At 36.1% G+C, this 14639-nt stretch overlaps 1 protein-coding gene across 5 annotated transcripts in view; it reads right to left on the bottom strand.

Annotated features, from left to right (window-relative positions):
- Positions 1-14639, bottom strand: part of SLC38A6 (solute carrier family 38 member 6) — a 97984-nt gene that overhangs the window by 17051 nt on the left and 66294 nt on the right. For 3 of the 5 annotated variants that reach the window (XM_004055261.5, XM_063697879.1, XM_055361789.2), the window contains exons 12-16: positions 14391-14491; positions 9908-10032; positions 8611-8755; positions 8407-8501; positions 3481-8194 (exon numbers count right to left, since the gene is read on the bottom strand). In XM_004055261.5, coding sequence (XP_004055309.5) covers positions 8114-8194; positions 8407-8501; positions 8611-8755; positions 9908-10032; positions 14391-14491 — 547 coding nt within the window. In that variant the 3' untranslated portion in view covers positions 3481-8113. Of the gene's footprint in view, positions 1-3480; positions 8195-8406; positions 8537-8610; positions 8756-9907; positions 10033-14390; positions 14492-14639 lie in introns of those variants that run through there. The other 2 variants (XM_055361790.2, XM_063697878.1) reach the window with 2 other exon arrangements.

The raw sequence follows: 14639 nt of genomic DNA, 5'->3' as shown, positions 1-14639 counted from the left end.
CTCAAACAAGTGAGAAACATTTCTCTGCAAATCTTTTTCTTTATAGCATCCCATATTACAATGTCTTTTCATCCATCTGTTTTTGTGTTTTTTTTTTTTCTCCCTGGCAACTCAATTTTCCTTTCTACCCATTTACTTTGTACCACAGGTGAATAAACCTCTTATTCCCACCTGCCCACCTGGCCATCAGCCAAGATGAGTCTTCCTGTTCCTTACAATTGCTTGTCCTGACTGACAGCTTGGCAAAGAAGGACAACAGATTACTGTGATAGTAAACACATTTAACAGATTGTTTAGGAAGGGTGACAAACAGAAAGGATTCTGATTGGAATAAAGAAACCATGTCCACAATATCTTTATTCATCCTCCATCAAAATTTTGTTTTCCTACTTTTCTTACCTCCTTATGGAAAAAATACAGGAAGATTATCAGAAGAATAAATTGTGTATTTGAGTTTTTTTTAAAAAAAATTTCTCAGTACAATAAAAAGATTCTGAAATGTTCTAAGGTCAAAAATTATGACACCTAAAATCTAGGCAGAAAAATTTGCAGGAAGTAAAGTATGTTTAACATAGGGCTAATTCTAACACAGCCACAGAGAGCTGTTAACATGCCAAAAAGAAAAACAGGTTAAAATTAATTCAGTTTGAGTCCCTCTGTTTCTAGCATCTATTTTCTCTCTGTATATACTGTATTGGCAGCGTCAGCACTACAGCCAGCCAGAGTGGAAGTACTCTCCATACCTAGCTACCCACAGATTACCCAGTAACCTGAGCCTGCAAACATGCAGGACAGAGAAGAGAGAAGAGAAAAATCTGTTTACCTTAAAGAGAGATCTTCCAAACTCATTAACATCTTATACAGTGTTTGCCATTTCATTTGTGTTAAGATAACCTTATTCCCAGGCCCTAAAATGAATCATTTCAGGGTGAAATGGCTGTAGCACTTCCAACAATGGGTGGAATACACATTTCAAATACAATATAGAACCGGTTTAAAGGACACATTGAGAAAGAAATGTCTCTTTTTCAACTGATCTCTGCTTACTTCACTACCCCAGGGATATGAGAAAAAATTGTAAAGTTCTTAAAGGTAGATGCTTTATATGTAGGTAAATATAGAACAGGAGATTTTGCAAAGATGAAAATGTTTTAAAAAGGAGCACATGAAGACCAATGCTTAGCTCATAACCCATCTGAAGGCATATATAAAGTTCACCGGAAAATGGATAATTCGTTTCTGCTTTTCCACTGATGGATTTACCAATATACTAAGCTGAAGTTTAAAACATGCTGTGGTAGGAAGAAATACTACAGTACAGTAGCAAACAAAGCCAGAGAGGTTGGGTTGATCTAGTAACATGCTACCCGTCAAATGCCAGATATGCAAGACCTCGATTCTATACCTAGATTGTATTGAATTTCAGATCCTGCTTCTAGATGGAAAAGCACACACACATACACACACATACACACACACACACACACACACACACACACACACACACACACACCCTCCAAAGATTTCCAGACCTTGGGTGTTTAAAGGGCCTTCACACAGTAAATCAACCTACTGCTGTCTTGTTTTCTCTGCAACCAGACTGAAATAATATAGCACCAGCAGAGGTGTGAATTACCCCCATTCATCTTAATGGAGTGTTAACTTCAAAGCCTTGTTTTAACCATTTAAATGCTAAGCTCATGAGTAAACATTCTGCTAAAAATAAAAAAGTACAATTTAAACATTCACCCTCAACATACGAAAGTAATTTATAGTCTTGGCACTTCGTCTTTTAATTTAGCAAACAAGTCTCCAAATGTTAGAAAAGTATCTATTTTCTGCTTTACTTAGTTTTATTTTAAGTAGTTATTACCTAATAAATTATGAACATTAAGCCCATAATGAGAAGGCCCATATTTCCCAGGAAAAATTCTGAGGGGCACCTGAACAAGGTTTTTTTGGTAATCTTGGTTGAAGGGGGCACTGCTCTCACCAGCCATCTTATTAACCTCATCTAAATGCACAGAGAAAGTTGTGACTCAAAACAGGCAACTAGATAAGGCAGAACATTAAAGTAAAATAAAAATGAATACCTGCACAAATAATTTTTCTTGCTACTAAGTTTTGTGCAGAGTGTTCAACAGACTGTCCCTTTGCCAAACCTCCCATGATCCTATCTCATGAGCAGGTGACAAATGTATTAATTGATGCCCAGCTGTCATCACTTAACAATTGCCCCCAGGGGCATCCTTGCATCTGTTGCAGATTTAGGGTTATTTTGGTATTACTGGAGTTAGACTTATTTAAGTAGCTGCACACCTATTTGTATTTGGATCCATAATGTCATAAACAGAAAAAGAGGGTACGAGTAGTAGGATATCGGATTGACTGGCTCTGGCTGACCTGAAGCCACATGGGAGGCCATGTCTGGCTGTGGCCTGGGACCATTCTAAGTGCCTAGTTTCAGGAAGGCATTATTATTATTAGTAGGAGAGTACAGCTGAGGTAAACTGTGGGAAAGCACTCAAAACGTGCACTTGGGGCCAGTTCCCCTGTGAGTGAAGGCTAGAGAAAGATTCTGAAAATAATTGTCATGCTTGTCATGCAAGATGAAGAAATTCAAGGTATGTTTCCATGTCCTTAGTGGAAAGCAAACACATTTCATTGGTCCAGATAAGGGAATGGACAAAGGGGATAAACATTTAATCTATCAAAAGAGTCTGTTTGGTCTGCACCTAATTTATACAGAGCATTTAATTCTATCAATATGACCCTGTGTAATAGGCATTAACTCCATTTTACAGATGTGAACATGGAGGCTTATAGAGGTTACGTAGTGTGCCTTACACTGAGACTTGAATCCAAGTCTTTCTAACCCAAGAGCTTGGTCTTTTACCATTACACTACACTGTTCTCCAGTTGCTAAAGAAGTATCTCGATCTTCTCAAAAGAGAAGCTCAGTTGTCAATTTTTCGGCTTATTTCCTAAGTGAGAAGCAAAGGTGCACCTGCAAAAGAGTGTATTTCCATATATGAAAACTGGCACTTTGCATGCAATTCTCTACTTTACATGTGTACTGGGGTAGGATTACATTTTTACTGATACACCCTGGCTTTAGTAGAATTTCATGGGAGGAGAGCCTTAAGTTCTGGTTCCTAACCTGAAATAAGCCATGTCAATGAGAAGCTGCAATGATTTATAACCTCCAAACAAAATATTATAGAAATGATCAACATTTTGTCTCTGCCAAGTAGAATGTTGCCTGTTTTAGTGACCAACTAAGAAAACTCAGAGAAAGGACTTTCAAGTACACAGGCAGTCATCACAGGTCTATCTCATAATGAACAGAAGAGGAAAGTTATAAAAGTTTTTAGATAGGATTTAGAGGGAGGGCAAAATCCCTCTAAATTCTACCAAGTAGAACAATCTCAGTTTTGTTATTAGTGACTGATGCTAACAAAATTAAAACATAGCCAAGAATCAATTTTGTATATAAATTTAATACACAGATTTCTTAAAACAAACAAAAGATTGACCCAATATATTTAAGAACATTTAAACACTTCTGCTCTTTGAAAGACACTGTTAAGAGAATAAAACAGCAAGCCACAAAATGGGGGAAAAAAAAATCTTTGCAAAACACATATAAAGAACAGAAATTGGCTGGGCATGGTAGCTCACGCCTGTAATCTCAGCACTTTGGGAGGCTGAGGCGGGCAGATCACTTGAGGTCAGGAGTTTGCGACCAGCCTGGCCAACATGGCGAAACCCTATCTACTAAAAATACAAAAATTAGCTGGGTGCGGTGGCGTGCGCCTGTAATTCCAGCTATCCAGGAGGCTGAGGCACTAGAATTGCTTGAACCCAGGAGGTAGAGGTTGCAGTGAGCCGAGATTACACCACTGCACTCCAGCCTGGGTGACGGAAGCGAGACTCTGTCTCAAAAAAACAAAACAAAACCCCAGAAATATAAAATCTAAAAAGAATGCTTAAAAGTCAACAATGAGAAAACAATTAAAAAATGGTGGTATGTGCCTGCAGTCCCAGCTACTCAGTATGCTGAGGCACTGGGATCACTTGAGCCCAGGAATTTAAATCCAGTCGGGGCAACATAGCAAGACCCAGTATTTAAAAAAAAAAAAAAAGGCAAAAGAGAGTTGAGCTAAACAGATACTTTACCAAAGAAAATAAACAGATGGCAAATATGCATATGAAAAGATGCTCAATATCATATTAGGGAACTGCAAACTAAAACAACGAGATACCACTACATGCCAATTAGAATGGTGAAAATCTAAAACACTGATACCACCAAATGCTGGTGAGGATGTAAGACAACAGAAACTCTAATTTACTGCTCTCTGGAATATAAAATGTTACAGCCATTTTGGAAGGTAGTTTGGCAATTTCTCATAAAACTAAATATATTCTTACCATACAGTGTAGGAACTGTGCTCCATGGTATTTACCCAAATAAGCTGCAAATTATGTCTACATAAAAACCTACACAGGGGCTGGGCATGGTGGCTCATGCCCAGCACTTTGGGAGGTCGAGGCGGATGGATCACCTGAGGTCAGGAGTACAAGACCAGCCTGGCCAACATGGTAAAACCCCATCTCTACTAAAAATAGAAAAAATTAGCCAGGCATAGTGGTGGGTGCCTGTAATCCCAGCTACTGGGGAGGCTGAGGCATGAGAATCGCTTGAACCCAGGAGGTGGAGGCTGCAGTGAGCCGAGATCACGCCATTGCACTCCAGCCTGGGTGACAGATTAAGACTCTGTCTCAAAACAAAACAAAACAAAAAAACCTGCACACGAATGCTTAGAGCAGCTTTATTTGTAATTGCAAAGACTTGGAAGCAACCAAGAGATCTTTCAACAGGTGAATGGATAAACAAACTGTGGTACATCCATACAATGGAATACTATTCAGTGCTACAAAGAAAGGAGCTATTAAGCCACAAAAAGACATAGAAGAAACTTAATTGCATATTGCTAAATGAAATAAGGCAGTCTGAAAATGCTACATACTATATGATTGCAACTATATGACATTTTGGAAAAGACAAAACTATGGAGACAGTAAAATGATCAGTGGAAATGTACAAAGACGAGCAGGTACTATTCCTACAGAAACTACTCCAAAAAAATTGAGGAGGAGGGACTCCTCTTCAACTCATTCTATGAGGCCAGCATCACCTTGATACTAAAACATGACAGAGACACGATAAAAAAAGAAAACCTCAGGTCAGTATCTTTGATGAACATCGATGCAAAAATCCTCAACAAAATACTTGCAAACTGAATCCAGCAACACATTAAAAGTTAATCCACCATGATCAAGTACACTTATATGGGATGCAAGGTTGGTTCAACATATGCAAATCAATAAATGTGATTCATCACATAAACAGAACTAAAGACAAAAACCACATGATCATCTCAATAGGTGCAGAAAAGGCTTCTGATAAAATTCAACACTGCTTCATGTTAAAAACTCTCAACAAACTAGGTATTGTAGGAACATACCTCAAAATAATAAGAGGCATCCATGACAAACTCATGGCCAACATTATACTGAATAGATAAAACCTGGAAGCATTTCCCTTGAAAACTGGCATAAGACGAGGATACCATCTCTCACCACTCCTATTCAACATAGTATTGGAAATCCTAGCCAGAGCAGTCAGGCAAGAGAAAGAAAGGACATCCAAATAGGAAGAGAGGAAGTCAAACTATCTCTGTTTGCAGATGACATGATTCTATATCCAGAATGGTCTCCACCCAAAAACTCCTTGAGCTGATAACTTCAGCAAAGTTTCAGGATATAAAATCAATGTACAAAAATTACTAGCATTCCTATACACCACCAATAACCAAACTGAGAGCCAAATCAGACAATCCCATTCACAATTGCCACAAAAAGAATAAAATACCTAGGAATACAGCTAACCAGGGAGGTGAAAGATTTCTACAATGAGAATTATAAAACACTGCTTAAATAAATCAGAGAAGACACAAACAAATGAAAAAACATTCCATGCTCATGGATAGGAAGAATCATTATCATTAAAATGGCCATATTGGCTAAAGCAATTTACAGATTCAATGCTATTCCTATAAAACTACCAATGACATTCTTCACAGAACTAGATAAAACTATTTTAAAATTCATATGGAACCAAAAACGGGCCTGAATAGCCAAGGCAATCCTAAGCAAAAAGAACAAAGCTGGAGGCATCACATTAACCCACTTCAAACTATATTACAGGACTACAGGAACTAAAACTGCATGACAGTGGTATAAAAACAGGCACATAGACCAATGGAACAGTATAGAGAACCCAGAAATAAGGCCACACACCTATGACCATCTGATCTTCAACAAAGCTGAAAGAAACAAGCAATGGGGAAAAGACTCACTATTCAATAAATGGTGCTGGAATGACTGGCTAGCCATATGCAGAAGATTGAAGCTGTACCCCTTCCTTATACCATATATAAAAATCAACTCAAGATGGATTAAAGACTTAAATGTAAAACCCAAAACTTTAAAAACCCTGGAAGACAACCTAGGCAATACCATCCCAGACATAGGAATGGGCAAAGATTTCATGACAAAGGTACCAAGCAATTGCAACAAAAGCAAAAATTAACTGACAAATGAGATCTAATTAAACTTAAGAGCTTCTGCACAGCAAAAAAAACCAAACAGCCTAGAGAAGAGGAGAAAATATGTGCAAACTATACATCCAACAAAGGTCTAATATCCGGCATCTATGAGGAACTTGAACAAATTTACAAGAGAAAAACCACCCCATTAAAAAGTGGGCAAAGGACATGAACAGACACTTCTCAAAAGAAGACATACATACATGCTGCCAACAAGCACATAAAAAAGCTCAGTAGCACTGATCATTAGAGAAATGCAAATCAAAACCACAAGGAGATTATCATCTCCCATCAGTCAGAATGGCTATTAATAAAAAGTCAAAAAATAACATGCTGGTGAGGTTGTGGACCAAAGGGAACACTTATACACTTTTGGTGGGAGTGTAAATTAGTTCAACAATCGTGGAAGCAGTATGGTGATTCCTCAAAGAGCTAAAAGCAAAACTACCATTCATCCCAGCCATCCCATTACTGAGTATATACCCCAAGGAACATAAATTATTCTACCATAAAGACACATGCACGCAAATGTTCACTGTAGCACTATTCACAATAGCAAAGACATGGAATCACCCTATATACCCATCAATGACAGACCGGATAAAGAAAATATGGTATATATATATATACCATGGAATACTATGCAGCCATAAAAAAATAAGATCATGTCTTTTGCAGGAACATGGATGGAGGTGGAGGCTTTTATCCTTAGCAAACACACACAGGAAAAGAAAACCAAATATTGCATGTCTTCACTTATACGTGAGAGCTAAATAGTAAGAACTTATGAACACAAAGAAAAAAACAACTGGGGCTGGTGGGTAGAGGGTGGCAGGAGGGAGAGGAGCAGAAAAGGTAACTAATGAGTACTGGGTTTAATACCTGGGAGATGAAATAATCTGTATAACAAACTCCCGTGACACGAGTTTACCTATGTAACAAGCTTTCACATGTACCCTTGAACCTAAAATAAAAGTTAAAAAAAAAATCAGTGGCTGCTAGTGGCTGCCAAGAATGAAACCTAAGGTAAACTATGAACTTTAGTTAATAATAATAGTTAATATTGGCTCATCAAATGTAACAAATGTACCACATGAACGCAAGAGTTAATAATAGGGGAAACTGTATGTTGGGGTAAAAAGGTATATGTGAACTCTGTACTTTCTGTTCAGTATTTCTGCAAACATAAAACTACCATAAAAATATTAATTTAAAAAACAAAAGATCAACCCAATATATTTAAGGGCATTTCGAGTTTGTTTCTTTTTTTGATTAAAACTGCTACACTCTTACTTCCCCATACCCACTGCCATTTTGTTCTGCTTTTCTGTTAATAATTTTTATTAAAATGTTATTTTTCATCCAGGGTGTCTTCCGGAATAATTCATTCTTGCATCTAGGGGTATATTATTCTTGTAAGAAGTAGGAAAATATTTCTTTTATTTATTAATCCAATCAAAAATGATGAGTGCTAAACTAAAATTCCCAACCAAAATTCCAAAGACGAGCAAAACGAATGCCTGTGGAAATAAGAAAAAAGATAAAAGATAAGAAAGATAAAAGAAAAAAGACAAAAAATACAATTAGATTATTTGTTAAATCTCTACTCTCTGCAATAATGTATTCTATATTTTAAAATATATTGACTTTCTTGATGCAGGTAAAATAATATAAACTGACAAACTATTTCTTAAAATAGAAGTCTTGAAAGAAAGAAACAAAAACAACCTACCCCAAACTTTTTCCATGAGAGAAAATCCTCTCTGCTAAGTTTAAGATAAAATAGTCCTGGGAATATAAAAATCAAACATGTTGATGTACTGGCACCTTTAAATTGGAGGGAAAAAAAAGAGAGGATATTGCTGGATTCAGATGTGAGGCTGGGTAGCAATTTTATCAATTTTATTATGTGAACTTTTTGAAACAGAAAACTTACCAACTACACCAAATACATTTCTAATGTCAGGAACATATATTGCAAGTAAAACAATGATAATATTGAGTGCTAGAGTGATCAAAAAATGGCGAATCCATGAGAATGGAAAATTGGAGAAAAACATCATTGTTACAGCTTTTCTGGCCTGTATTACAGAAAAATAAACATATAGCAAAGAGGAAATGTCAAAGTCCAAATATTTGCTGAGAGAAACATATACAACAACCATGATATTTTTGCCTCCTACATCATTTAGATTTCAAAAATACAGCATAAACTATTATTATAAAGTATTTATACACATAAACTGTTTATATACTAATCCTTTCTGTGTAAGCTTCATAAAAATACTTAGCTTTAATGCTAGAAAACATTTTCACATGCAATTTTTTTAGGTTGCATAATTTTTTAAATTACCAACAATAAAAATATGAAAAAAGTCTCAAGGAATCATTTTCATTAAATGCAACAGATTAAAAAAACAGACAATTTATAATAGAAAAAGAAATCATGCCATGGGAAAGAAATACCACTTATTTTATTTTATATTATATGTTTCACAGCCTGCAAATATGAAAAAATAGTTCACTACACTTCCCATTGCTAAGAGCACAGCAGGCGGTCACATGCCAAAAAATTTATCCAGTCCCTGCTGTAATCTTGGCACTGCAGCCCACACAGGGAGGAGGCTTGAAGCCCCAGCTCTTACAAAACTCAGCATTAGAGATTCAAGACATCCATGCAGATGCATTTATACCCAAAGCCTTTGTTCCCATTTTCTCAGAAATTCTTAAGATTCTTAAGTATAGCAACCAGATGCAATGAAAATCTGTTTTGCCCCTTAAATTACAATTCTAGAGCCAATAAAATATTTTCACCAAGATTGAACTAGAATGCTTATGTGAAAATAAATTTACAATAAACCCAGAAGGAGCTTATTTTTCCTGACTTGACTTTTTCCTCTTCATGCACATTTTTTTGAAAACAGAATACAGAATTAAAGGGGGGAAAAACCCAAAACTTTAGAAGAACTATAGTTTCTAAATTGGAAACAATGCTGTGGGAGAATGTAAATCTAAACTAAATCTCAAAAAGCACAAATTAGCTTAGTGGCTCACTGTTATTTTTATGCTTTTATGGGGCCATATGCAAGTATGAAGTCTTTGATCAATTACTTGACAAGTGAATAAGATATACAAGACTAGATGTGATCCAAACATTCTATTCTGCAAAGAATTAACGTTTCCCTATTAGGAAGCGTCTATACTAGGCAACAAAACCCTTTAAGAGTACTTACAGGGAAGTGGATTAGAGGGACTGTCAAAAGCACAGCAAATAGTATGCATAACTTCACAGTCATGACAACAACATCATGTGATAAGTATTTACTATAACCTTTTAGTAATTCTGACTCCACTTTGTCTGTAAATAAAATAATAAGGATCACGTTATAAAGTACTAAGGTATCAATAGTAACAAAATTGTTTTCCTTTGCACTAATGGATGATAACAGATTTTAGATTCCCATTACCAAATCCTGGCCTTTCCCCTAGCCTATGAAACACAGAGACATTAATTAAACATCTTCTTGAAACCTAACACCCTTTTTCCTTTAATAAAAACCAGAATAAGCAGAACCTCTCAAATTATGACAATGAATATGTATACTAAATTATCTCTTTGGAACTTTTCCATAATCTAAGGGTTTGAACACTTGTGCTGTTTGTTTATAAAGTGCTTTCACACGTGTTGTTGAATTTAGTCCCCATGATAACAATATTAATACGCAGGTAGGTCCAAAAGTGTTAAATGATTTGCCTAAGATCACATAACACAAAGGGGCAGTGCCATACACCTACTTCTTTTTGGTGCTAGAGCCAGCATCTTTTCCTCAATACCACAACGTTTTCTAGAATCTCAGAGTTTGGTGCATGTTACATTTCATCTGTGGATTCATGTTTCATGAAAAAAAGAGAAGTGTTAGGGAAATGTCTTACTTAGTAGGCCAGTGTGTGGTGGTCAGCAATAGGATTTATACATGCCGACCAAGCTTTGCTCCACAGTGTTCTTGCATTCTCACAATGTCTCCCTAACCTCAACCCAGACAAGGGGAAAGAAGACTGAGGGTGCTCAGAAACAGTGGATATCAGTGTTTTGTGGGAAAATATCAGTTTGTACTTAAAATAGAATGGTGCTTTGTAATTTCAGAGTGTTTCAGAAAGGATACTTTGAGGGAAACCAAAAACAAAAGGAAATATACCTCTGTTCTCAGGGAACTTTAAGAAGAGATGAGATGAATACACATAGCTATGATAGAAAGTGTGATATACACATGTAAGTGGCCAGAGAGTTCTAAACAAGCGCTATGGAGATTCTAAACCGTGATGACACAGAACATGTTTAAATCCCACCAGTAACTAGCAACTTACACTGAGTCTCTCAGTTCCTACATCTTTAAAATGGGGATCGCCATATACTAAACTATAGGGTTACTGAGAACATTACATGAGTCAATGAATGTGTGCTGATGTTCAAAGATGTGGGGGAAGAGATTCTCTAGAAGCAAGGAGCAGCACAAACAAAGCAAAGTGAATGTGCATCTGAGAAAATAAGTGGTCTAGTAAGTACTACAGTGGATGAAACAGTGTGTGGGTGATAGGGCTGGAAATGCATTTCAGACCTAGTAATACAGTTCTGCATGAGATGTGGCCTCAACCTGGTAGGCCACAGAAATGCAATAATGACTTACAAAGAACAGCGTATTACGATCTGAACTAAGCAGGAGTACGGATTGGAAGAAAAAGAGACCCCAAACAGGCATAACAGCTACTGTTACAATCACTGAGAGGTAAAGAGAATCTGAACTAGACTAGTGATAACAGAAACAGGAGAGAAATGAATTGTCCAAAGTATCAAAAACATACTTTACACAATGTGGGATTTGGACTAAGCAGGAGACGAAGAAGAGCCAGGAAATCTGGATTCTATTTCCAAATCTGTGAGATACTTGTGAGTCTTTGGAGAAATATGGCAAACTATTTTATTTCCATTTTCTGAATCATAAAATGCGCTATTAACACTTCTTGCTTAACAACCTCATAGACTTTTTAAATGGCCTGGTTATTATGCAACATTTGGGCACTGGCCTGGCTCACCAGGAGAACCCTTTTCTCTTCCTTTCACAGCTGTAATCAGAGCAAGTATCATTAATCTAGGTACATACCTATAAGTCCCTTTAATCTGACAAATTTAGAAATTAAACTTTAGGAGCTCTGGATAAAAGGATCCAAAGCAGCTCCTGAATCTTGAAGAACTAGATTTATTACAAATTCAAAATAGATGTCACATGTCCACTTTCTACTTTCCCAGGATGAAAACACTTCTTCTGAGCCAGTCACTCTGTGTTCTTAACTGAGCCATAACATATGTGAGGGATAGAGTGGTGCATGCTTCCCTGGATTCAGACGAATCTCTACAAATCTCAGAAAGGGCCTAATGGTGATCTGTACAAGTTATATATGCCATTGAAGTCAGGAGGCTGTCCTGTTCAATACACATTGTCAGACAGGGTATTAAGTTTACAAAGATTATCACAAAGTAGCAGAAATAACACTGGATTAGTATTCAGGAAACCTGCCTTTAATTCTGTGACAGGTCACTTCACCTCTCTGGGCTTTAGTTGCTCATCTGTAAAATGAATAGGAAGCCTTAAGTTGAGGCTAGCCCTTATAAGATCTCAGGTGCAACCAGCAATTTCTTCCTATGACACAAAGCTCCTGTTATCCTGATAGAAAGATATGATCAAAGGTTTTTCTTGGTTATGATTCACAATCCAAGAGCAAATCAATATCTGCCTCTTCTGTCTTTGGAGAAGAACTTACTACTTTTGTATCATTTATTCTATTTATCTATCTATGTATCTATATATGTATGTATGTATGTTTATATGTATGTATGTATGTATCTATCTATCTATCTATCTATCTATCTATCTATCTATCTAATCTATCATCTATTCATCCACCCATCTATCTGCCTACCTACCTACCTATTAATGAATCATATACCTACCTACCATGTGATTTTCTTAGATGTGTATTTCTCCATTATATAAAATTTGCATACTGTGAAGAATTTGCATTGGTGGAAAAGGGATTAAATCAGAGACAACATAATGGTTTTACTTGATATTAGACAAATCCCTGTCTAGGAAACATGCCATCTACATGATGAAAACCTTTAGCCTTTGTGTTCAAGCAACAATGTTAGATAGATAGATTATACATAGATACATACATAGATGGATGCCTAGAGCTTAAGTGAGTCATATTTTTCTAAAAGATCACCTTAACAAAAACTTGGAATAAAGGAAATCTGGCTTCTATAGCACAATTTCTGAGTAGACAGCACAGTAATAAAGGCATTGGCTTTGGAGAGAGACAAAACTAGATTCAAATCCCAATTCCACTATTAACTGGCTTCAAGTATCTGGTCTAATTACTCAACCTAAATGAACCTACACTGAGCTTGCAGAATTGTTATAAGGATTAAGTTAGGGAGTATATATAAAATACCTGACACTGTCTTAAATGTTAGCTCAATAAATGTATTAGCTTCCATCCTTCCTCCACATCCCTTTCAATCTAATACAGCTACAATTTAATACAGTTTCTAAGCACCTAATGGTGATTCATGTAACAATTTCTCAGCCAGCCTGGATATTGGCAAGCCTTCTGAGGTTTCTTCCAGATAGTTCTATTTATCCATAGGGAGAAGAAGGAGGTCAGTTTTTTTGGACTTTTTCTTATTGCTGAAGATCCCTAAATATAATAGTGTTTGTGCCAGGTAGCAATTTTAATAAAAGAAATATATAGCTATTCCACTATACAAAATATTTTTGGATCCCAAGAGACCCTGTTACAGTATCTTATTGACACAGAAAAGTCTTATTGAGTTCAAGTCTGTATAAAAACTAACAAACCCAACATCCAAAAATAAAGTTTATATATTTAAGTAATTTTGTTTTATTAATGATGATCAGAAAAGCTTGACAATCTGTTTTAACTTTCTTTGTAGCATCTCTAGCAGGGCACCATGCTCACATTGGAAATAATGCTTTTCCACAGAACTTTACTTTTTCTTGAGGTTCTTATCAGAAGAGGAAAAAAAGTCAACATACAAAGCAGACAGTTTTTGCAAAAGAAATAAAACACAATTTTATTTTTGTTGCATAAATTTAAAAGAACCTGTAAAAATAATTAAGGAGGAAGGTCATGGTGCATCATAGAATGCACATCTGCTGAATCCTGTGATAATTAGATCTGAAGGCAGAGATGTCTGACATCTAAGTATACAGGTACAGTTCCGTGTAAAACCCTTTCCTTTCTCAACTTGTTCTTTTGCAATTAAGATGACTGACTCACCCAACCCCCACGCTTCTGAATTAGACTAATATATTGAATTCAAAATTTAAGAAAAACAGAATCATTAAAATTGCACATTTTTTCTTATAGAAAGAATCATGTCCCTAAGCCTGAAGTTTTACTTAAGTGTTTAAGAAAATTTTCATAAGAAGTCATTAATCTTAAACCTGAACTACCTTTCTAAAAGAAAGATAATCCAATTGTTTAGGCCTCAAGAGCCACCACAGTACTGCACTGTAATTTGGTGACCTGAGCAAATTAACTTAGTAATAAAAGGCATAAGTAAAGTCTATACATTGGCGTGAGGCCATCTATGTAACTATTATTTTGTCATCTATAATTTTAAAATGTACTTACCATAAAAAGTGAGGTACCCAAAGAGTGCAGATATAAAATAAATGAGAAAACTTAAAGCAATTGCTGTATTGGTAACATTCTGCATTCTTTTCTTTGAAGGACTAAAAGACAAAAATGACAAAGGTAGAATAAGTGATCTGAATTATATGTAAAGAAGCAAGTATGTCCTAAGCTGGTCGAGAGAACTCCTCATTCAAGAACAACTCCATCAATAACTATACACTAGAAGTCTTCATTTGAAATTAGTAC

This window comes from Gorilla gorilla, chromosome 15 (assembly GCF_029281585.2).
Source record: "Gorilla gorilla gorilla isolate KB3781 chromosome 15, NHGRI_mGorGor1-v2.1_pri, whole genome shotgun sequence".
NCBI classification, from domain to species: Eukaryota; Metazoa; Chordata; class Mammalia; order Primates; family Hominidae; genus Gorilla; species Gorilla gorilla.
The sequence above is the reverse complement of the archived record's forward strand: the minus strand, read 5'-3'. Positions and strand labels throughout refer to the sequence as shown.